This window comes from Rattus norvegicus, chromosome 7 (assembly GCF_021556685.1).
Source record: "Rattus norvegicus strain SHRSP/BbbUtx chromosome 7, alternate assembly SHRSP_T2T, whole genome shotgun sequence".
NCBI classification, from domain to species: domain Eukaryota; kingdom Metazoa; phylum Chordata; class Mammalia; order Rodentia; family Muridae; genus Rattus; species Rattus norvegicus.
In genome coordinates, this window is record NC_141540.1 from 78,864,649 (window position 1) to 78,887,500 (window position 22,852).

A 22,852-nucleotide genomic window follows, 5' to 3' on the forward strand; every position below is an offset into this window, starting at 1 on the left:
TTCCCAAACACCAAAATCAGAAGTGTGTACCAAAAATCAAGTTTATTTATGTTTATGAATTAAGTTCCACTCAAACATCTGTGGAAAAAGGGAGGGAAGGAAGGCACTGTTTTTAGTATGTGAAAATCATGCATTTCTAAAAAAGCCTATGAAAATTAATTCACCACTTGGGACAGTGAAGCACACACCATCAACGACTCTATTTGTGGTAGTGATGGACCTAGAAACATCCAAATCAACTTCACCAATTTAGGTGCCCTCTAGAACTGTTCTATTTTCCTGGCCCTCCGCCCCTTCCCTACTCATTTGGCCTCCTTTGTCTACAGCCTTAGCATCACAGGGTCTTCAAAACTTCATGAAATGGAAACCCATATCCCTCATCTCATCCCTATATGCACCTGCACCAATGACTAGAGCTTACCCTGTAGAAACTAGGGTCCATTCGACATTTCAAACCTGGCAGAGTCAAAATCTAGCAAAGAATATAACAATTATTAAAGTAATGAGCAGCAGGAAAATGCCTGAAGGACGGATGCTCACATGTTAGTTACTGAGAGCACCACCCCAATTCTCGGACTCATTTCACCAAGCAGCAAGTGTTCCGCATGGCGCCTGGCTTGGGAACACATCAGATCTCTAGTGGTCTGCCTCGAAGCAAAGGCAGAGGAGCACTCTAAAACTGATACCTCTTTCCAACAGTCCTATAAAAATCCAATCAATAAAAGAAGCACTTTATTGGAGGCAATGATTGTTAGGATGCTACTTTTTAATGCAAAGGTATAAACCTTTCCCAATACCTTATCAGGCCACCACTGTAAGTCTTCTCCCAGAGACACTGGACTCTGCACAGGCGTGTTCTTCTTATCCGGGTTGGGCTCTCCTTCTTTGCTGGTAGAGCCCCTTTCGTTATCAAATGAGGCTCCATCAAGCCACCGTCGTTCCCGTAAGCGTAGAACAGATTCCCGCTCCCGCAAAAGCTCGGAGTCTCTCTCTAAGGGAAGAAGGAGAACTGGTATGCAATCGGGTCACACCAGTGGGATAAAAGTAAGCCACTCTAGTCCACACCCTGCAGGACGCAGCTAACAGCACTTTATCTACGCAAATGCACACAGTCAGTAGCTAACTAGGCTGTCACGCAACATTCAAAACATTAGCCCTTCAAGTGACTCCAGGAAAATTATAAACCAGTATTTTTTAAACTATGTAGAGGCAGTCCAATGTTTTCAGAAGATGTATTCTAAGTTTGATTTAGTGGGCATTTTTTAATGGATTTAAAGATTCTGGAATTATGGGCTGGAGAATAGATGGCTCAGCAGTTAAGAGCACTGGCTGCTCTTCCAGAGGTCCTAAGTTCAATTCCCAGAACCACATGGTGGCTCACTAACATCTGGTAATGGGATCTGATGCGCTTTTCTGTTGTGTCTAAAGAAAACTATAGTGTGCTCATATAAGTAAAAATAATAATTTTTTAAATTTTATTAAAAAAGGTTCTGGAATTATATTATTTGTATGAAATTACTATTTCATATATTTGTTAAAAATACTCAATATAAGGTTCTTTGATTTATAAATTTTAAAAGTTCATAAATTAAATTTCAAAACATTAAATACATGTAAGCAAATTGGGCTGGCTAGTTTTTATGTCAACTTCAGACAGGCTAAAGTCATCTGGAAAGAGAAAAATGCCTCCATAGGGAATTGGCCCTAAATAGTGGTTGAGGTGGTAGGGCCCAGCCCATTATGGGTAGGGCCATCCCAGGTAGGTGTGGTCCTGGGCGCTATGATAAAGAAGGCTGGAGGAGTCATAGGAGACAAGCCAGTGAGCAGCAAGCAGTAAGCAGAAAGCAGCACCCTCCATGGCCCCGCCTCCAGGCTCCTGCCTGCTTGAGCTCTGGGCCTGACTTCCCTCAGAGACTGCAATATGGAGGTACAGTAAGAAACCCTCTCCTCCCTAAACTGCTCTGGGTCCTCGAGTTCTCCATCAGCAACAGAGATCCCCAAGAAGGCACAGACCAAGAGTATCTGTTAGAACTCCTCAAGGCTTGACTTTAAATGAAGAACAGAAAAACTTAAATAGGTTGAACTATAAATATATTAGGAATACAGAAAATTTTTTGATAACTCAAGTCCCTGTTAAAGATAAATTTGCAAAATGGATTTTATGGATAAATTTAAAATGTTTTGAGGAACAGACATTTTTTTTTAAGGTGGGAGGGAACTTTCTAGAAGTCTTTTTACACTTTCCTAAAAACTGACCTCAAATTATCTAAAGCCACAGCCACATTTACAGCTGTTTGTAAGTTACTTTTTAAAATAGCCAAAATAGTCAAGCATGGTGTTGTACACCTTTCTCTCCTGCACTTGGGAGGCAGGGGAAGCTGGATCTCTGACTTCAATGACAGCCAAGGCTACACAAAGAAACCCTGTCTTGAAAAAATAAATAAGTAAATAAATAAATAAATAAATATTGATATGGTAACTATAAACCATATTTTAAGAATACAAATCAGAGACAATCCATAGTTAATGCACACAGCACCATGCACATAAGGCTAGACCTATCAAGGTAAAGCACTCGCTCACCCAGCACCTGGGAGGCTTTGATTCCCATCCCCCAGCACCACTAAAACATCAAAAAAACTGCTAAGGTCAAAGCAGTTAAGTGCCAGCTATACCATATGATTCAAGTCAAAAATATCTGCACAGAATAACTTAAGTAACAGGTATTTAGGAGTTGCTAATGTTAGAAAATAAATCTTTGAACTTCAAATTCAATAACTGACAGTTAAAGCAAGTTAAGTGTGCATTTACCTTAAAAATTTATGTTCACGTGTTAAACAGTCCACAGATGTGTTATTTTTAAAACTCAACTTCTAAGCACCAAGCCTTAGCACAACATGGTATCTTTTCTAGCTTACTAATAAGTGGGAACTATAGCTTATTTTGTCTACTATTTAGATAAAGCAAATGGATGGATGGATGGATGGATGGATGGATGGATGGATGGATGGATGGATGGACGGACAGACGGGCAGGCAGGCAGGCAGAGATAAGCAAGCTAGCTCACTGGGAATCATAACATAAGCTAAGGCTTATGGAAGCCGTCAAGAGTTTGGCTTAAGTGGCTCAAAATCTGCACTGCATACCGTTCACTGTCTAACAGTTTCAAACTTGTATAAATAGCAGATTAATAACCTAACACATCCATACATTGAATACTGGCCAGCCCCATTCTCCTAAATCTTTCATATTTCACTATTACATCTATTCAATATTTAAAATGAACGTGATTACATTGTTTTAATCAAATTAAGAAGTTTTCTGAGTGCTGCATGTCGCTGAGAACTAGAATTCCACTTTTAGTTCAATACCTAACTCATAGGTAAAAACATACTTAACTCACAGCCTTTGCTATGTGTTATACAGTGTTAAAACTGAGTTTTAAAGCCAAAGTACCCCAAACCACTGCCATGTAATGACTTTGTCCTACTGTAAGATCTAAGTTCAGATACAGGTGAGTTTCTCACTAGCTTTCCACACAGCCAGCCCACAATCAAGAAGAAATAAATGCAAAATTACCTCGAGATGAGCCTAGCCTAGAGAGTGATGAACGACGAAAAGAAGGGTAACCAAAATAGCTAATGTCCTCAGAAAACATGGCATCAGCATCAATAATGACACTTGGGTGGGCAGAGTGAATGTCAGCATCAAGAAGGGACATAAGGTCTTCTACGAATAAAACAGATAAATATAAATGAAGCATCTACAGATAATACAATCATAGGCCACTAAAAGATCTCTAAAATTTAAAATACATTAAAACCACAGGCAGCAGTGGGAGGGGCATTTCCCCAAGATCTGGGAAATAAAGTTATCATTAGAAACTCAGACCTTGAGGACGAACAGCATGTGCAACTGCTACAGGAGCTACTTACTAAACTAAAGACCACTTTCAAGATACGATACTTAATGACCTCATGAAACAAATACAGACAGAAATAAGTACACTTCAGTAAGTACCAATGTTCAGCAATGATATCAAAAACCAACATCTACATGTCAGCCAGGGATAAATCTATGAAATGTCAACATGTCTTAATTAGGATTAAATCAAGTCCACTGAGTGAAAATATTCCCCTTAAATGGGACATAATAATCAAACTGTATAGCTTCCAAACGACAATTATCATCAGCTATAAACCTCCGACCTCAGTCAAAGGAGCACCCAAGCGGTGAAGCGGGAGAGCGAGCGAGCGAGGCACCGACCTCCCGGCAGGTAAGATTCACTGGCTGTATCATCACCGTCATCTCCATCCTCATCATCCCGGCTCAGTAAATTATTTACAGCAAGGTTGACATCAAGATTTGTTCTCTGAAGTTCTCGAATAATGACACTTCTTGATTTGCCTTGTAAAACAACTTGAGCCTAAAATAAACAATGAATAGTGCCAGTTTTCTCTTATTTACTGAAGTTAGTCTTCTAAATGGATACAGAAAAAAAAAACACATTTTTCAACCCTCAGGAGTCATGAGGATGAGCGGTTGCACTCAGTCAGCCTGGTCTCGCCCTGGTCCGCCTCTGTAGTTACGGTTCTCTAAGCACACACCTGCGAAATCAGCTCCTCAGGAATGACAGATGCTGGAATAACTGGCTGAGGCTGACTGCCCAGAAGTCCAGATCCCCGATCCCGTCCAGTCCGAATGACTCGAGTCTGTCGCCGGGAATCACGGGCTCCAGCAGACGACCGACCAGAGGAGCCTCCTCCACTTCCACCGACTCCAGAACTCCAGCGGCTTCTAAATATTGAACAATTTGTGAAATTAAATTTTTTAAACCATTCGTTCTTTAAAGTCATTTTAAGTCTCAATCTTGTACATTAACTATCAGTTAAGATTCTGGAAAAAACTTTTTTAAAAAACTGTCTAAATTTTGTAATACTTAAATATAAACTCACTTTATAATAATAAATACAACACCATTTCCACCACTGTTGAATATCTGCACACAGAGCGGGGCATGGTAGTATTTCCTTATAATTCCAATACTCAGAAGATATTAAAGTCCAGCCTGGGTTACATAGTGAGACCCTACCCAAAACCAAAGGGAAGGAGCAGGCCTGGGAAGATGGCTGAGTTCATAAACAGGAGGATCCGCCAACTTTCTCGGCCAGCCTGGCTAAGTAGATGAGTCCGGTTCAGTGGCCAGACAGACCTTAGCATCCACACACCCTACAAAGGCACATGCACACAAACACCCCCACAGATATGCAAACCGAGGAGGAACCACACCAAGGAGTCTAAAAAACACATTAACCAAAGTAACTTTACGTCCCAGTTTTCCTGGGAGAGGGTAACCTTAAACCTACTGTTTGAACCTAATTTTAATTTGACCTAAAACTGTACTGGTTTGGTTAATGAACGCAAACAAAGGAATGACCTGCCATTCCTACCAAGTGACACATGATTTTTCCCCCAAGCAAGCCATGCTAGAACCCTATCTAAGCTCATGCACCCATCTATGCTAATCTTATAAGCATCACAAACTAAAACTGTCAGGAGGTATAAACAGGTGACATTAAAAAAAAAAAAAAATGAATGCCAAGACAGAACAGTGGAGAATGTCTGCCTATCGAAAATTATAATCTAGCACCAACAGCTTCAATTCACTGTAATACTGCCAGTTGACACTTTACAACCTCTGGTACACAAGCCTGTATGGAGCTTACTTACTTGTAACTGCTGCTCAAAGGGATCTTGGGGTTCCCTCTCTCATAACCTATCAAGATTCAAACTTAATACCTGCTCCATAAGCCTAACTAACCTTAAGCATTCTTCTAACCAACTTGTTTATTTAAATTAAAAGATTAATGTTCTAAGCACATAACACTGGTTGAGTTTTACTAGTGGGTAACAAAATAGGAACAAGTTAATTTCTTCTAATATTAGTGTGTGTGTTTTTTTTAAACAGAATCAAAAACCATGGCTCTGCTCTATACAATTAGTTGTCAAATTAGTCTAACCCTGCCATACAGTACTCTAGGTACACAAAAGGACCAGAAATCACAAACAGTATTAATTAGCCCACAGCTTGCAAATGTAGAGCCTATGAACCAAGTGTAGGCCAACTAATTGGTTTAACTAGCTTTAAAAATACATTGTTTGTTTGTGAAAGAAAAACCCTTAAATATCATAAAATCCTATACGGTATTAGATAATAACAAATACTGAAGAAATGGTTCGGCAATCAATGCTCCCTGTCAAGCATGGAGATTCAAGCTTAGATCTAGACTATACACAGTTGGGTGTGGTCCTGTGTATAACTGTAAGCCCCCATCTATGTAGTAAGAGACAGAACACTGTAGTCTAGCCTAGCTGATCCTCAAAGAAGTAGAGAACGATGGAGGAGGACACCTAATGATGGTCTCCTGTCTGGGCATATGGGAAGTGTAAGCACCCTGTACAGGTAAATACCTGCCAGCTTTCACATTAAAGCCCAGGGTGTCTTATTTCAGATAAAATCCTAAAGGACTGCAGCACTCCAGCCAATCAAAGAAGCTTTTGCCTACCTTCCCTGCTCAAGAACAGTAACAGATTCTTGACACAGATTCTTTAGCCTTACTGCTAAATACAAATTCTCTTCTCCCAGATAGATGGGCTCTGATTTCCAACCCGGTATGAAATACATTAACAAAAACAATAGGAAATTTTAGAAACATCTCCCAGTATAAATAGTAAGCAATTATTAATAGAAACAACAGCAGTTAGCAATCTAGCAATCTAGTAATTCACAAAAACCATGAAGGGAAAGAGCTCTAAAGCAGTAATACAGTCCCAAGACCAGCGAGAATGAAAGAACCTCTCGGCTATCATGCCGACAGGACAACCTGCTGTGACCCAGCCATCTTCCTAACACAGTGGGGAAGAGGACAGGACACATGAGTACAGCCTCGCTCCTCTTAATCATATCTGACACATCTATGACTACTGTGTCCCTTTGGGCACTTCAGAGTTGTTTGTTCTGAATTCTCAAATGCCATAAAGTTCAAACTTTAACACTTATTATAATTAATGGAAAAACAGAGAAAGAACAAGTCAAAGAAAAACGCTTATGAAAGCGTTGACTGTAAATGTCTTGAATTACGATCCCACATTTACACTGATACACAGATCTTTGCAGGCCTGATATAAGCAAGCACCAGAGTACCCCTTCGCCAGTTCTGACCAAAGCTTACTGTGTTGAGGGGTCTGGGGCCGAGCAGGAGCAGGTAGGGAAGAGCAGTCAACTGAGGAGCAGGTCAAACAATTCTCTGCATTTTAAAGCTATAAACCAGCAGCCCCAGTCCTCTCTGGTAGCTTACTCCAGGTCACATGGGCGGCCTATTACTGTGTCTGTTGCATGCTTCAGCGATAAACCATAAAATTCCACTGCCTTATATGTCATTCTGTAAGACTTCTTCTTATAACTAGCTTAATAGTTAAGAGGATTGAAATCAGGACAATTTGAGCAACATAGTAGTTTATGAATACACCTGAGAGAGAGAGAGAGAGAGAGACAGACAGACAGACAGACAGACAGACAGACACTGAGCACTCACAAAACTACCACAGTAATATAAACCACTGAGTAAAAAGACTTAAAATGAGGGAAAAAAACGACCCGAGGGAGTTCTTCCTTATACTTAAATTCCAATTAATTAATTTGAAAGAAATAATGGAATTTTAAACAGCTGGTCAATGCTACAATAAAACTGACATACACAATCATTAAGATATTAAAATCAGAGCTGGAGAGATGGCTCAGTGGTTAAGAGCACCGACTGCTCTTCCAGAGGTTCTGAGTTCAAATCCCAGCAACCACATGGTGGCTCATAACCATCAGTAATGGGATCTGATGCCCTCTTCTGGTGTGTCTGAAAATAGCTACAGTAAAAAAAAAAAAGATATTAAAATCAATGAGCAAAATTATGAGGAGAAATTACGTATTTGTGTATTTGAGCCAGGCATGATGGCCCACACCTTTAATCCCAGCACTCAGGAGGCAGACACTATCAGATATGAGAGTTTGAGGTCAGCCTACTCTACAAAGTAAGTTCTAGGACGGCCCAGGGCTGTTACACAGGGAAACCCTGCCTCAAAACAAAAACCAGTATTTGCATACTTGAAAGGGTATCTTTTCACAAAGTATGTGTGAGTGACCAGAGATTAGGAATGTTTTGTGGTGGGGACATCATCTTAACTTAGTAACTAGAAGCAATCTCACCATAACCTGTGAGACCTAGCAACACCTATCAACACCAAATGTCACATGACTCGGTAAAGAGCTGGGCTATTACTGCCAAAACTGCACAATCTCCTTCTAATTCTGAGAAAAGAACAGACAAATCCAAACACCATGCACTGTAACAAGGTCTTCAAACTCATCATGATAATGACCAAACAGAAAGGCTGAGAAATGCCCTGATCAGGAGACCAAGAGCAGCATGGTGCCTGAATCAACTGACAGATGCTAGACGGCTCAACTAGGAGCCCGGGAATGGCCAACCCTTAAGCTTACAGAGGAGCTAACAGGGTAGGTTAAGTGACAGGGTCTTACTCTACTGCCAGGATGATCTCAAACTCAGGACCCTACTGTCTCCCAAGCTCTGGACTCCAAGTTTTTTAAGACCAAATTATTTCAGAATGTGAGATAAAGTTTAAAAGCATAAGATTAGGAACAAATGCCACTGTAACAGTGAAAAACTGACCAAGGATGAACAAGCTTTTCTGTGAGCTACACTTTGGGGACTGAGCAGGGTCAACCTCTGATGGTGAGCAGCCACTTGTGGGAAGTACAGCTCAGCCATGGCCCTGGCTTTGCCCTGCAGAGCCCAACTCAACAAAGAAATGCTTATCTCTGAGCAAAGTGCTCTACAACGCATACTACAGGTAACAGTCCCTTTCTCAGATAAACGCATTGTTTCAGGTTGGCCAAATGAAATCATGTTGTTCTTATGCTATTTTCAGAATTCTTTAACACACACTGTGTGCATAGGGCTATAAGTATGTAGGTCAGAAATAAAGCATTTGTAATATACAAGGCATGGGTTTGATCCTCATCTCTGCAAAATACAAAAAGATGTTTTATTAAAGCTCAGGTTGTGTTTCCTGTCCCTAAAGGACAAAACAATCTGAAGACTGCAGCTAACGAAGACAAACGAACTTCCTCTAATCTTCAAGTAATTTAGTTCAGCATAAAGACATAAACTAAGCATTTTGAAATCTCAATTCTTGTGGTGATCTGAATAGGAATGGCCCCAACAGACTCCGGGTTCATAGGGAGTGGCACTATTAGTAGGTATGGCCTTTTTGGAGTAGGTGTGGCCTTAGAGGAAAGAGTGTCATTGTAGGGGTGGGTTTTGAGGTCTTATATATGCTCAAGTGTGGATAGTTTAACAGTCTCCGCCTGGCTCTCTTGGATCAAGATGCAGAACTCTCAGCTCCAGCAGCACCATGCCTGCCTGGACTCTGCCACTCTACCTGCCATGATGACAATGGACTGAACCTCTCAAACTGTAAGCCAGCCCCAATTAAATGTTTGCCTTTATAAGAGTTGCCGTGGTCATGGTGTCTGTTCACAGTAATGGATACCCTAACTAAGACAATCCTTAAATCTCACTTTTATTTTGCCTACCAACTCACACTGTATATAATATTTTTCTCTTAATTATTTTAAAGCAATTTCAACTGTATTTAGTTATTTTTATTAGCCTCTGAATACCATATAATTTGACTGAACAGGCATCTTTTAATTATTAACTAGGTGCTTTCAGAAATCTTGCCCTTTGAGAAACCAAAGTACAGCTGGGCATGGTGCTGCACACCTTTAATCTAGAACTTGGGAGGCAGAGGCAACCAGATCTCTGGGGCTTCAAGGCCAGCCTGGTCTACATAAGGAAGTTCAGGACAGCCAGGACTGTATGTAGAGAGATTCGATCTCAAATTCCAAAAAAGAACCAGAGTATAAAATGAATAAAAGCACATGCCTAGGTTTGAAAATGGCTTCTTGAATCTGATGGTATGTAAACTCCACATAAAATGATACAGGTGGGAAGGAAGGTTGGGGTTTCTGTTGCTTTTTTAAAAAACAAAAAACAAAAACCAACAACGACGACTGTAAGATTTGGATACCAAAAAATAATCCAAAATAAATGGCCAAATACAAACTTTAAACTTTCGAATGACCCTGTACGCAATGAGTGACACTGAGATCTGATTCTGTACTCGGTTTGCGTTGGTTACTTTATCGTGGGGCACAGTGAGCTAGCTCTGCACCCTGTCACTAGGTAATCCTGACAAGCTCAGTCACAGCACAGACCAGGACCAACTTACCCCAGAGTGTTGCCTGCCAGCCTGCCCAGAGTCTCAGAACCTGAGAGAAACCACGGCGAGTCACTTGTTCTTCCCGGCCTAGAAGTCCTCCCTGTCCCCGAGCTGCTGTTCAGTTTTGACCTAGAGAAAACCAAGAGAAAAGCATCACACAGCAGCCTCAAGCTGTAGGAGCACAGCTCCAGGTCTCCTGCTCTGCAGGGCCTCGGCCTCACAACCCCCCCAGTTGTGCTGACTAAAACAGCACCAGCTGGCAGCTGCCTCACACCCCTGCACTCCTCCCCAGTACAAACTGCCCAGATTTCAAGTATAAATAAAACATAGTAAGTAGTAAATTCTTTATATTTTAAAATTAACCATGTTTTTCTTAGAAACAACCAGGTAGAATTCAAATCTTATGAAGCATCCTTCATACACTATAATATTTAAAGACCAAAATGAGTTAACTATCAGAGGTTAATATGATCTAGAAAGTCATTTTAGCCAGCCAGGCAGACAAACACACACCTGTACACCAGCTGCTTAGGAAGCCAAAGCCACAGAACTTGTGACTGACCCAGCATGCAGTACCACCTTTCTTATAACTCAGCACCCCTAGGTGCCATGCCAACTAACTCCTCTACAACTTATAAGGTTAACATTGTCTAGAAACTACTACTTGCTTAAAAACTAAACTCAAGAATTAGCAATCTAGGCTGGTGACGACATAATGTTTCCCTAGCATGCCTGGGGACTTATGGGGGTTTACCTCCCCACTAACAAAAGTAATCAATTTAACTAAAAAAAACAAGGTGCAAACTAAAATACCATTTCACTGTATTTTAAACATGATTTTTCTGCTATGCCTTTTTTTAATCACTTGAAGAAAAATCAAAACCTTGGTTTTCTGTAATACCTTCTAAGGTATACTGTATTAATCACAAAATACAGGATAAGGATGTAGCTCGGTGGTAAAGCACTTGTCTACTATATGCTATATTCTATGTTTGATCCTCAACACTATAAATGCTCACATGTACACACACATACACACAAAGTAAACAAAATGTCTTACCCATCATTATTATCAGGTTTACCCAATTCCAGTCTGTCTGGTTGTACTGAAAAACCAATCCTACAAATTCTGCCATCCTAAAAGCAAAAACATGTTAAATTTTGCAAGAGAAATTTTTAAATTAATTAAAATAAAGTTTTAATTTATTCAATAAGCAGATTCTGCCTGTTACTGTCAACTTGGAAGACAAGGAAGTCCCCTCCAGAAGAAGCACAAACATGGGAGGGAGAGTTTAACACACAGTAACTAAAGGCTATTAAGATACCCTTAAGACAGCCCCGGCAGAATCTGGAGTAAAATTATATAATAACTACATTCAGGAGTCTTCCCTTGCAACCATTAACTAGTTTCAAGATGGAGTAAATCATTTACGTCCAACTCTCTGGGCCAGTGAATTTACACAAAGGAAAGCTGGGCCAGAAAGGAAGAACCGATGCACAGTTCAGTTTTCATCTCTCCACCTATGGTGACCCATTTACCTCAAGAAGAAACGCGGCGTGATTGGGCCCCACGACACACTGTTTAATCGTGGCCTGCTCCAGTACGTTCAAAGGCGGGTGGCTAGGGAACAAGGGAAATGCTTCTAAATAAAACTCTTCTTTTAACTGCACACAGAAAGAACTAATTCCTAAGTGGAATTTTTAAGGTAATAAATAAAAGTAACTGATACCTACCATAATCACTACAGTTGCACAGTAGACAAACTGTTTAAAATTAGCATTAGCGGGGAGGATACTATAATTTAAATGAGCCTAACTTTGATAGCAAGAGTTAGAGCTGTGGTAGTACACACCTTTAATCCCAAAACAAACAGCAGGTCACCAATCTACACATCAAATTCCAGGCCGGTCAGGGCTACATCTCAAAAGATTCTTAATATAATCTAATTCTTAATCTAATAAATCCTATTAATCATGTTAGACTAAGGTATAAATATGAAAGAAAACACAGCTCCATGGTAGGGCAGATGATTAGCATCTCCAGCACCATAAAACCAGCTAAACCTAAAACAACTTAAAATTCTTACCTGTTCAGATTGTACTTGTTCAGCTTCTCCGAAACTTCCCGCAACCTTCAAACACAAAAGCCAAGTGTTAGTAAACCAGGGCTGGTCCTGTACGAACAAGATGGCGCCAGCGGACCCGCACCAGTGCTGGGCTGACCCACAGTAACACGCCAAGTGAGTTAACATCACAGCAATCACTGCAATTCCCTTCCCTTTCTAGCCCATCAGCGGCTCCAGTAATGACCACGCTAACCTCGTTTCTGGTCAGGAAAATGAGGCTTCTAGAGTTTATGTAACAAACACCAGTAGTAGAGCGCAGTTTCCTGAGCTCTGAGCAAATGCCCAATGGAAAACTCATTTTTAAAAACTGCAATTTAACCCAGGGACAGTAGTGCACGCCTTTAATACCAGAACCCAGAAGACAGAGCTCTGTGAGTATACTCTGGCCAGCCTTTGGGGACTGGGGGAGTATGACAAACGACTGCTGTCTGTGCCAAAGACGTTTTGACAGTATGTGAATATCATGGATTAAATAACTGAGATACAGAGAGAATCTGTGCACTGTGTGGAAACATCACTGTGTGTCGACGATAAAAAGCTGATGGGCGAGAGTAGGAAACAGCGAACTAGCCGGAGTTGGTGGGAGTCCAGTAGACGGACTAAAACTCTGACTTTCTCCCAGAGTCTACAGACACATAGACTCATACATATAATACTCATACATATAAAGTAAATAAACTTTTAAAATGTTTCATTAAAACAAAGCTTACAGAGAGCCCCAGACCCTGGGTGAGTAAGGAGAACCAGGCATCTTTGAGGTCTACAGCCGGCTACTGTAAAGCTGCTCACTACTGAGGCTCATCTTTGTCAACCATGCACACCAACTGATGCCCACCAAAGCACATACTGTGGTTAGAGCTTGCAACAGATGCTTTCATTTTTCCAAAAACACAAAACCAAAAAACTGGTAACTTCATTCTTACTACCACGCACCCCACCATCTAAACTCTCAAATTCTCCTCTTATAGCCCAGTCACGAGTTTGCTTTCTTTCCTTAACAACATGTTCCATGGGTTCTGGAGGTCAGGCTTTTCCACTAAATTCCAGTTTACTCAATTAATAGCACATTTCTGTTTCAAAATGAGATTAAATTGGAGAACAAACGCATAATGGAACTCATAAGCTGAGAGAAGGCTAACTAACTAAAAAACGAGGGCAAAATAGCCGGGGACTGTTGTTCCAGAGGGTTGACAGGAGCTTTGGAAGACCCGGAGCAGAGGTTGGAAGACTTCTCTAGCCCACATTCACAAAGAACACACAAAACTTTTCCCGGACTAGAGCCATGGTGTGACAAAGGGCTAGGGCTTAAATGCCCCACACCACAGCGGTGGCACACAGGAAAATGTAAATGTAAATGTTCACTAGCATGTCTTTTTTTATTGGCTCAAAATATACAAATTGGGAGAAGAGATCTTCAAATCTCTCTCAAACCTGGACAATAGGGGTTGGGGATTTAGCTCAGTGGTAGAGCGCTTGCCTAGCAGGCGCAAGGCCCTGGGTTCGGTCCCCAGCTCCGGAAAAAAAAAAAAAAAAAAAAAAAGGAAAAGGAAAACAACAACAACAAAAAAAAAAAACCTGGACAATAGCTAAAACTAAAAACTAAATACTTCTGTAGCCTCAAAGAGTATTTCATGTAGATGCTTTTGGGATTAAACTAAGCTTTGAGAATGTCAAAACGATAAAGTAATTTATTAACTCATAAACTCAAGAGCAAATTACAGACTACCAAAGAGATAGAGAAAATGATTTCTGATACCAGCTAATTTTAAGAGTATAAATTGATCTGAAAACTCAGTTAAAGGGAGCCCGAGAACCAAGGCACAGTGGTGCACACCTTTAACCCAGCGCTCAGAAGACAGAGACAAGAAGGCCTATGTGAATTAATTCACTGGACTACAGCGAGTTCCAAAGTGGCTGGATTGTGAGACTGTCTCAAACAAACAAAAATAGCCAGACAGACAGCTCAGAAAGTAAAGGAGTTTGCTACAAGTAAACAAACCTGGTGCCGTGAATTCAATCCCGAGAGTCCACATCAAGTTGAAGAAAACCAACTCCAAAGCTGCTCCCTGACCTTCACATACACACCCACATATGCAACCTCTTCACAGCCTGCTTGTTCATGCTCGCACTCCCAGCATCCAGGAGGCAGAAACAAGAGGGTCAAGTTTGATGCCTGACTAACGTGCACAGTGAGATCCAGGGCAGCCAGAGATGCAAGAGCAAGACTGCCGTGCAAGAGCAAGACTGCCGCACAATAAATCTGACACTCGATGTTTCCTTAACACCCTGGTAAAGATGGTGAGGCCGTACTGTCGTCTCAACACTCGAGGTGGCCAGTCCACAGGACAGTGACACAGGACAGCTGGGCACATAACAAGACGCTGACTCGAAAAGAGAAAGGAAAAAAAGAGAACTCATAACTGTCCTAGGCACCCGTGAACTGCACACCAGCACCCACGACACAGTAAGAAGCTGAGGGCCTCTCCCTCTCCTCTCCCTCTCCAGCTCAGCTTTGCAGATTCTCATCCATATAAAGAAGGACTATTAGTCGCTGCTGGTCTTTTCACTCTCAAAATTCTTACTGATAAATAAAAAACAAACAAGTGTATCAGTGTATCAACACATGAAATGTTTATGAAAACGTAGCATTTATTACTAGGGTAGGGCCCACGAAATGTTTCAGCAGGTACAGGCACTTGCTGCCAAGTCTGGTGACCTGAGTTCAATCCCCAAAACCCACATGACGGGAAGGAGAGAACTAACTTCTTCAAAATTCCTCTGGCCTCCACAAGAATGCCATGACATGTGTGCACATATATAATACATGTTTTCCTATCCATTTGAAACCTCATATATGAACAGATTATATTTTATATAGTCACCTAGAATGTTTTACTGAATATCAACTCAATTCATAAATTCAACCTCAGAAATACATAAAATAGATTGTTCTTTCAAATCTCAGGGCAGTTATAAGTCAACTGGCTCCAGAGCCTACTGACAAGGCAAGCCTCAAGCACAAGTAGGTTCTACTCAAGGAGCACCACTCCCCTCTGCAGGACAGAGCACAGCTCTGAGTGTGCACAGGCCAATACATCCACTTACACGGCTGCTTCCCATGTGCCTTATGTAGCCGCCGCACTAGTCTACTTACTGTAAAGGAGCTCCATGCAGAAGTCAACACTTCTGCACAAGCTAGATTTCTTCTCATGTCAGTAACACGAGAGTAACATTTCTCTTCCTTTTTAAAAAAAAGATAAGACTAAAGCTCATCAAATTTCACTTATACGGAAATGTTTCAAAATAACCTCAGAGCTAGAGCAGACAGGCGAGCCTGTGAGGGGGCACTAACAACAGAGCTGGGCAGGCTGGCAATAAGCCTACGGCAACTCCTTCACTGTGTTGTTCAATACTAAAGATGTACCCCATTCTCCAACTCAGTGCCTGTTCTTTTACACATATAACTTTCAGATGCAGAGATGAGACTCTAAGAGGCAAGCTGACACTTTCTTCACAGTACCTGTTAAGAGCTAAAGCCCACGGGGCCTGTCCCACTTTCCCAAAGTAGATTCCAAACGTAACTTTCACAGATCCTACTTAGGCAGGGCACACAGTGAGGTTCTTTAAACTCTCTGCTGACTTACTGCCACATACCACATCTCTCAACATTCAGACACAGCCCAAAAGCGTGGAGATCCCTGAAGCTTTGGCTACCAGGGACAGACAGCAACTAACTCCTCACATCCTACCCTCTCTCTGCTGCTTCCCATGCATGCAGAACTAAGCAAGGAGACTTACTCAGGTCTCCCATTTACCAGCAATCACCGTGTGTGGTCTGCCTTCAGCACATTTCCGTCTGAGCCATTGCCACTGAGCCCATGTGTGTCCAGTTCAGACACCATTGACTGGCAATGTTTCCTGTAACCTTCTCCCACAGACATCTGTAGCCACCATTCACGACACATTCCACTGTGAACATCGTGTCCCAAGTGTCCACACAGACATACTACAGTGGCCCTGCTGAGTCTTTCCCTGGCCTTCCACACAATCCCATCACTGAAGAGTAAGGTACTTTATAATCCATTTCACAAAAATAGATTCTTGGTTTCAATACCAATAAAATTAACCTCCAGGCTTCTAAAGAACAACCAATAACTACATGAATATACAAGTTCGTTTTGAGGTTATTTCATTATCTGCCCACGTGAATGGGGGGGGGGGTGCTCGGAGGGAGTTGCTGTTATTGCTGCTTGAGACAGGTTCTCATGTAACCCAAGCTGACCTCAAACTGATGATGTAGCCAACGATGACCTTGAGCTTCTGATCCTCCTGCATCCACCTCTTAAGAGACAGGACTCCAGTGTGTGCCTCCCACACATGGTTTATAGAACAGTGGGTACTGAATCTTCAATCTACAACGGAGCTTCATCCCCAGCCTCCATATTTTTATAAGCAAATCAGCTAACACCGAGACAAAAACTCACTAATTTACCTATTAATAACCACTTTAGAAAACAGCCTTCAAAGTGACCCCACCCTAACTTCTGACTAGCTAACAACTGTGGAATGACGTTCTTATATAACCACAATTTTATTTAGGAATAAAGGGTTTGATTCATAAAAAAATTAGAACAAGCCAGGAAAGGTTATTGGACTGCAGACCTAAACCATGATTAAGAGAATCTTAAATTCATATTTTGGTATTCCACCAGAGAAGACCATGCATTGCCAAGACAAATACAGATACATTAAAAATTTGGGAAAAGATATATATTCTTTTTTGCTTGTTTTTTAAGGGGGGGTGTTTGTTTGTTTTTCAAGACAAGGTTTCTCTGTCGCCCTGGCTGTCCCTGAACTCAGGTCCACCTGTCCCTGCCTCCAGATACAACTAGATGTGTGCAGCCTAATTGTAGCTACTTAGTTACTTCTCAAGAGACTCCTGGACACCTAGGGTGCCAAGCAGGAGCCCTTCCCTGCTAGCAGAGCATTTTAGTGTGGTTTGCAGGTAACTAAACGATGGTTTCTGAACAGTTCAGGGTAATGCTGAACCTGGCTGTGCTCCACGAATCCAAGCAGGATTCATCTGTAGTGGCATATGCTAGTCATATGAAAAATTCTTTTGCAGAGTGTCAAAACTATTGCTGCTCATGTTACTACAGCGTCAAGCCCACAATGACAGGCTTCCAAGAGTTTCTGAGAAAGCTTAAGTTCTGGTTTGAAAACGCAATGAGACTAGAAAACAAATACCACCCAGTTGTTTTTCTTAAAAAATTTTTTTCTAAAATGACAGTCATTTCATTTTAAAAGGGGGAAAAACTGTTTAAACCCCAGCCTGGGTAACCAAATTGTCAGTTATCCCTTCAAATATAATAGCTTCTATAAAGAAACTCACTGGTACAATCTAATCTACAACTGCAAAATGGCCACCAAAAAACTTCCTCCTCCACACAGCCGATGGTCTCCTCGGTCTACCACACTTAAGTGTTTAGGTGATCTACACTGAGACACAAAGATTCAAGAGTTATATATTTTGTTGCCTTACCAAGAACACTCTAAAATGAGATGCTTTTCCCTCTAAATGCAAGGAAGCCTATCACTCTTGGCATGGCTTGGGCAAAGCTTCAGTCTTTCACCAAAGGACCACTATTTTACCTATAACTGAGTCTGAATCATACCTCAAATGTGAGGACGATTAAGAAGACAATCCCAGAATGACTGTGAAATCTCCAGGCGGTTCTATGTTAGAGCATGCGAGTGGGAGCATGCGGTTTTACTAGAGCACACGTGTGGGAGCAGTGTCTGCTACACAAATATGAAGTGCTGCCATCAGATCCCCAGCACCAACATAAAGGCAGGGTGACAGCATGTGATAGTGACTGTGGACTTTAGACAGTCACACACATCACACACGAAACAACAACATGCTTGTGCAAATATACTTATACACCACACACATGCATGCACATGCACACACAGTTAAACCATCAATAAATGAAATTTTTAAAATAACACACACAATGGCAAAAATCATTAACCATCTTCTCACAAGCAATCACAAAAATCAACCAAAATAAGCTGGCTATGTACTTTAAAAAGGACCACCCCTTCCCTGGAAAAGGCCATTTCCTTGGTGATATAATCTGATCTCAGGCTTCGAACCCCTACAAGCCTGTCCACATTTCCTCCCTTTATGTTTGGTCTGACATCATCCTAACCCGTCTAATTCCTTGCCTGCCCAAAGGGAACCATGCCCAGTAGTAACAAATATCTAACATTACTCTTCAATGACCCATCACAGCACAAATGACAGCTGTGAAGGAGAAACGTCCACTCCATTCTGCCTTCTGAATCACCACTCACATGAAGGAGATCTGCTTTACCACTTAGGAAAGACTGTCACTTTATGTCACTTATGTAAATGACATAAGACACTCACTCAACCTCAAGAGGCATCAGGATGAGGACATTTCTAAACATGTGCTGTGAATACTTTCTGTGATGCAAGTTTGTAAATGCTCATCTCTTCATCCACATCCTCTAAAAAGGTTTCCAGTTAAAATCTCAACGACAAAAAAAATTTCTGAAACGAAAACAACAAAATTTGGGTCACAAAAACCTTCTGCAAACTACAATAAAGAAATAAAGTAACTTCTTTACAACACAAATAATTTCTTCCCCCGAATCTAATTTCTTTTACTAGAAATTCCTACTTCATGTTACAGATAATGGAAGCCGAGGAGACACAAAACCCAAACCATCTGAAAGAAACACTCTGGAGGGAATGCCAAACACAAAAATGAGTCATTTTCCTTTCTTTAAACTAAGTATCAACCACGTTATTTTCAACTCCATTCAAAACAGGAAAAGGGAAAGAAGTCTCGTGCCAGACAGACAAAAAGGTCAAAGATAGGGCCTTTTTACACATTACTTTTGATAACTTTGTAAGTCCTGCCTCATCTCACTTCTTTATTCTCCCCCTCCCTTGAGACAGGGTCAGGCCTCACTGGGTAGCTCTGGCCAGGAACTCACTGTGTAACTAGGCCAGACAGGCCTCAAAATCACAGATCCATATGCCTCTGCCCTCTGAGTGCGGGCTGGCACTGAAGGTGCACCCCACTACTACAAGTTAACTTTATTTTTAAACAGTAAACTGTACTACAAGGAACCAAACCCTGTCAACATGACAAGACCACTTTAGAGCAATAGTCCAAGAGTGCAACACCGGCCAACGTTCACACGCCCCATCCATTCTTCAGCCCTGCAGCCTCATACAGGAAGGTCTTGGCCAACTGCAGATGTGTTCTAATCATTCCAGACCCAGTTTTAATTCTACTCACAAACAAAGTCTCAGAACAGACTACTTCATAATATATGAAAACTCTTACCCTTGACATAAACCATAAGCTACAATAAAATACCTGTAATGAAATCTGATTGTTCAGGGTTTAAGATGAGCCTGACCAAGGCTCCATCAGACTGTTAGGCTGAGCAGCTTTTCAGAACTACAGGCTGCTTCCTGTTGCCCTTATTAAACAGGGCAAGAAGCAGCTCTTTGTCTTTGAAATGGTCATGTCCTGAGCTGCTAACCAAGCTCTGATGAGGGGTTGGACAGCACAGGTGAGTGCTCATCAGTAAAGCAAGCCGGCCCCAGGCCCAGGCCCCAGGCCCCTGCCCCAGCCCCACTGTTACTTTGGCTGACTTTATTTAACCTTACAGACCTTAGAAAGCATCCGGCAAGTGGAAATGTAACCCACCAGTCTGGTAGAGGTGCTTAGAGAGAGCAGTTAGAGGTGATTTTGTAATGTATCTTGGACAGAGCCAATCATTTAATTGTTCAATAAATAGTGGCTATTACATCAATATTGTAAACTTCTACTTTTCATCCTTAGATTGCATGCTCTACTGAATGTCAAATCTGCCACACACTAGCTTTAACTGGTTGCCAAGCCAAATATGGCCCAATTTAGGCCCTGAAGTCTGGTAAAAGTCTGAGGCTCCAAGAACAGCAAGCCTAGGGAATCAGGGTAGACAGAAAGCTGCAGCCGCTCAGTAACCCTCCGCGCCCTCCGCGCCCTGGGCTTGCGCTCTCCTCGTGAGAGGTGGGTCTGTTCAGTGGGTTGCTGCTCTCAGATAATGTTCCCAGTCCGGTCTCCTTGGCAGCAGCCCCTAGTCCAAAACTTCATCCTGTCAGTTCTTTTCTCCAGCACAGTCGCTCAGCCAAGCAGTACAACTGTAACCCCAGAGTCATTGGTAACTCAGCTACTGGAAAACCAGTCAGTCACCCTGAACCCCATGAAGCCAAGCACTTTTCTTAAGGCCAATGTTCCCTCCATAGCGCTACATAACCCTGTTGCCCTTGTTTGGCAAACTCTAAAAAGGCAAAAAACAAAACAAAAAACAACAAAAAAAAACCAAACAAACAAAAAAACCAGTTCATTAATTTCTAAATCCTTACTAGCAAACACATTACATGTTTACTAACTACACATTGATAAATTCATATGCCTTAGCTCTAAGCCCTACATTATTTCAAAATAGTAGAGTCATAGTTTCTTTCCTTTTCAAAAACAATTTTAAAGAGTTTAATTTTATTTTATGTAGAGTGTTTTGCCTAAATGTATACAAGTACACCACACACATGCCTGATGCCTCGGGAGGCCAAAAAACTATAGCTACAGACGACTGCAAGCCACCCTATAGGTGCTGAGAATCAAACCAAAGTCCTTTGGAAGAAGAGCACGTGCCCTTGACCACTGAGCTATCTGTATCTCTCTCCAGCTCTATCTCATCCCCTCACTGGTAATAATGTAAAGCACTCCCCCCCCCCCCCCACAGGACTGGGGACAGAACCCAGGGCCTTGCGCTTACTAGGCAAGCGCTCTACCACTGAGCTAAATCCCCAACCCCTGTAAAGCACTTCTTAAGGGTCTGGAGAGAATGCCCAGTAGGTAAGAACTTGCTAAGAAAGCATGAAGACCTATGTTCAAATCCTCAGCAGCCATATAAAAAAGCCAAGTGTAGTAGACGTGCCTGCTAACTAAAGTGAAGAGCAGACACAGACGGAAGCTGCGAGTTTGCTGACCAACCAGTTTAGCCAGCAGTGCACTTCCAGCTCAGTGAGAAAGCTTATCTTCAGAGAAGATGGAAACCTATGAAGAAAGATGCCTGCACATGCACCCGCAGCAAAACACACACACGCACACACGCACACACGCACGCACGCACACACACACACACACACACACACACAAACACTCTCTCTCTCTCTCTCTCTCTCTCTCTCTCTCTCTCTCTCTCTCTCTCTCATCTCTCGGAGTAGATTCTTTAAAGCATACAAAAGGAGTGTTATCCTGTAAGAGAACACTCTGGAGGATACACCCCAAGCTCAGCTGGTGCTGCAACAGCCTAAGTAAGTTTCTAAATACTTTGATAATTACCCCCCCCCACAAAAAGAGTTAATCAGATAGACTGGAAAACACTCAGTATCACTTTACAGTGTGATAAAGTCTCCCAGAGTCATCCACACCAGAGTCAGTCTCTCCAAACCCTTTAGCTAAATCGGCATTTCTAGGGAAATGTGCTGAAGAGACCACGGCAGAAGAAAGGAAAGGGCAAGAGCTCATTAGGACAAGTAAACAAACACCTATTGTGTTTAAGTGACCTGCCTGAGCCTCACACTGTGAAATGACAGTCTGGGCACTGCGCAGTTTCTGTTGGCAACAAACACACTATGTTGTAACCTCTAAGATGAACCAAATTAAGAATAACTATAGTAAAAATACACATATCAAATTCTGTTGATTTTTTGAGGCTAGAGAGATGGCTCAACGGTTAGGAGCACTTACTTGGAAGAGCACTGTTTATCCATTTACACTAGGAATTTCATCCCACATCATATTGCTAACTCAAAACTCTTAAGCAGCCAAAGGTCTGACATTAGCTAAGTCTAGGGCTGGCTACTCTAAAATATCATAAACATACAAAGGATTCTCTAAAACATTCATAAGCACAAGAAGCCCATTTCCATTTGGAGAGATTAAGCATAATGCTTCAACTCAGGAGACTGGTTTAAGACAGGACCTTCAGAAACTCACAGTTCACAAACCTTATTAACGCTTCTATAAGATCTGTAATACAGGAATCTATTAACTCTGCTGACTCTTTTTGTTCCCTAAATTGAAACCAAACAGAAACTCTCTAATAAGATCTTCAGAAGCTAGGGACACTGATTTGATAGCTAAGGCAATCCAAGAGTTAAGAAGACCAAGACTTTTTCATCTCTCTATCCCAGAACCATGGGAAATACAGACTAGACTTCCTTTCAAAGAGCAAAGACAACTGCCTATACTATCTCTTAAACAAAAACC

At 41.6% G+C, this 22,852-nt stretch overlaps 1 protein-coding gene across 7 annotated transcripts in view; it reads right to left on the bottom strand.

Annotated features, from left to right (window-relative positions):
* Positions 1–22,852, bottom strand: part of Ubr5 (ubiquitin protein ligase E3 component n-recognin 5) — a 109,600-nt gene that overhangs the window by 64,090 nt on the left and 22,658 nt on the right. For 5 of the 7 annotated variants that reach the window (NM_001419542.1, XM_087555460.1, XM_087555459.1 and 2 more), the window contains 8 exon segments: positions 798–1,009; positions 3,580–3,729; positions 4,267–4,426; positions 4,608–4,797; positions 10,369–10,488; positions 11,420–11,496; positions 11,899–11,980; positions 12,447–12,491. In NM_001419542.1, coding sequence (NP_001406471.1) covers positions 798–1,009; positions 3,580–3,729; positions 4,267–4,426; positions 4,608–4,797; positions 10,369–10,488; positions 11,420–11,496; positions 11,899–11,980; positions 12,447–12,491 — 1,036 coding nt within the window. 7 annotated transcript variants of the gene reach the window in all.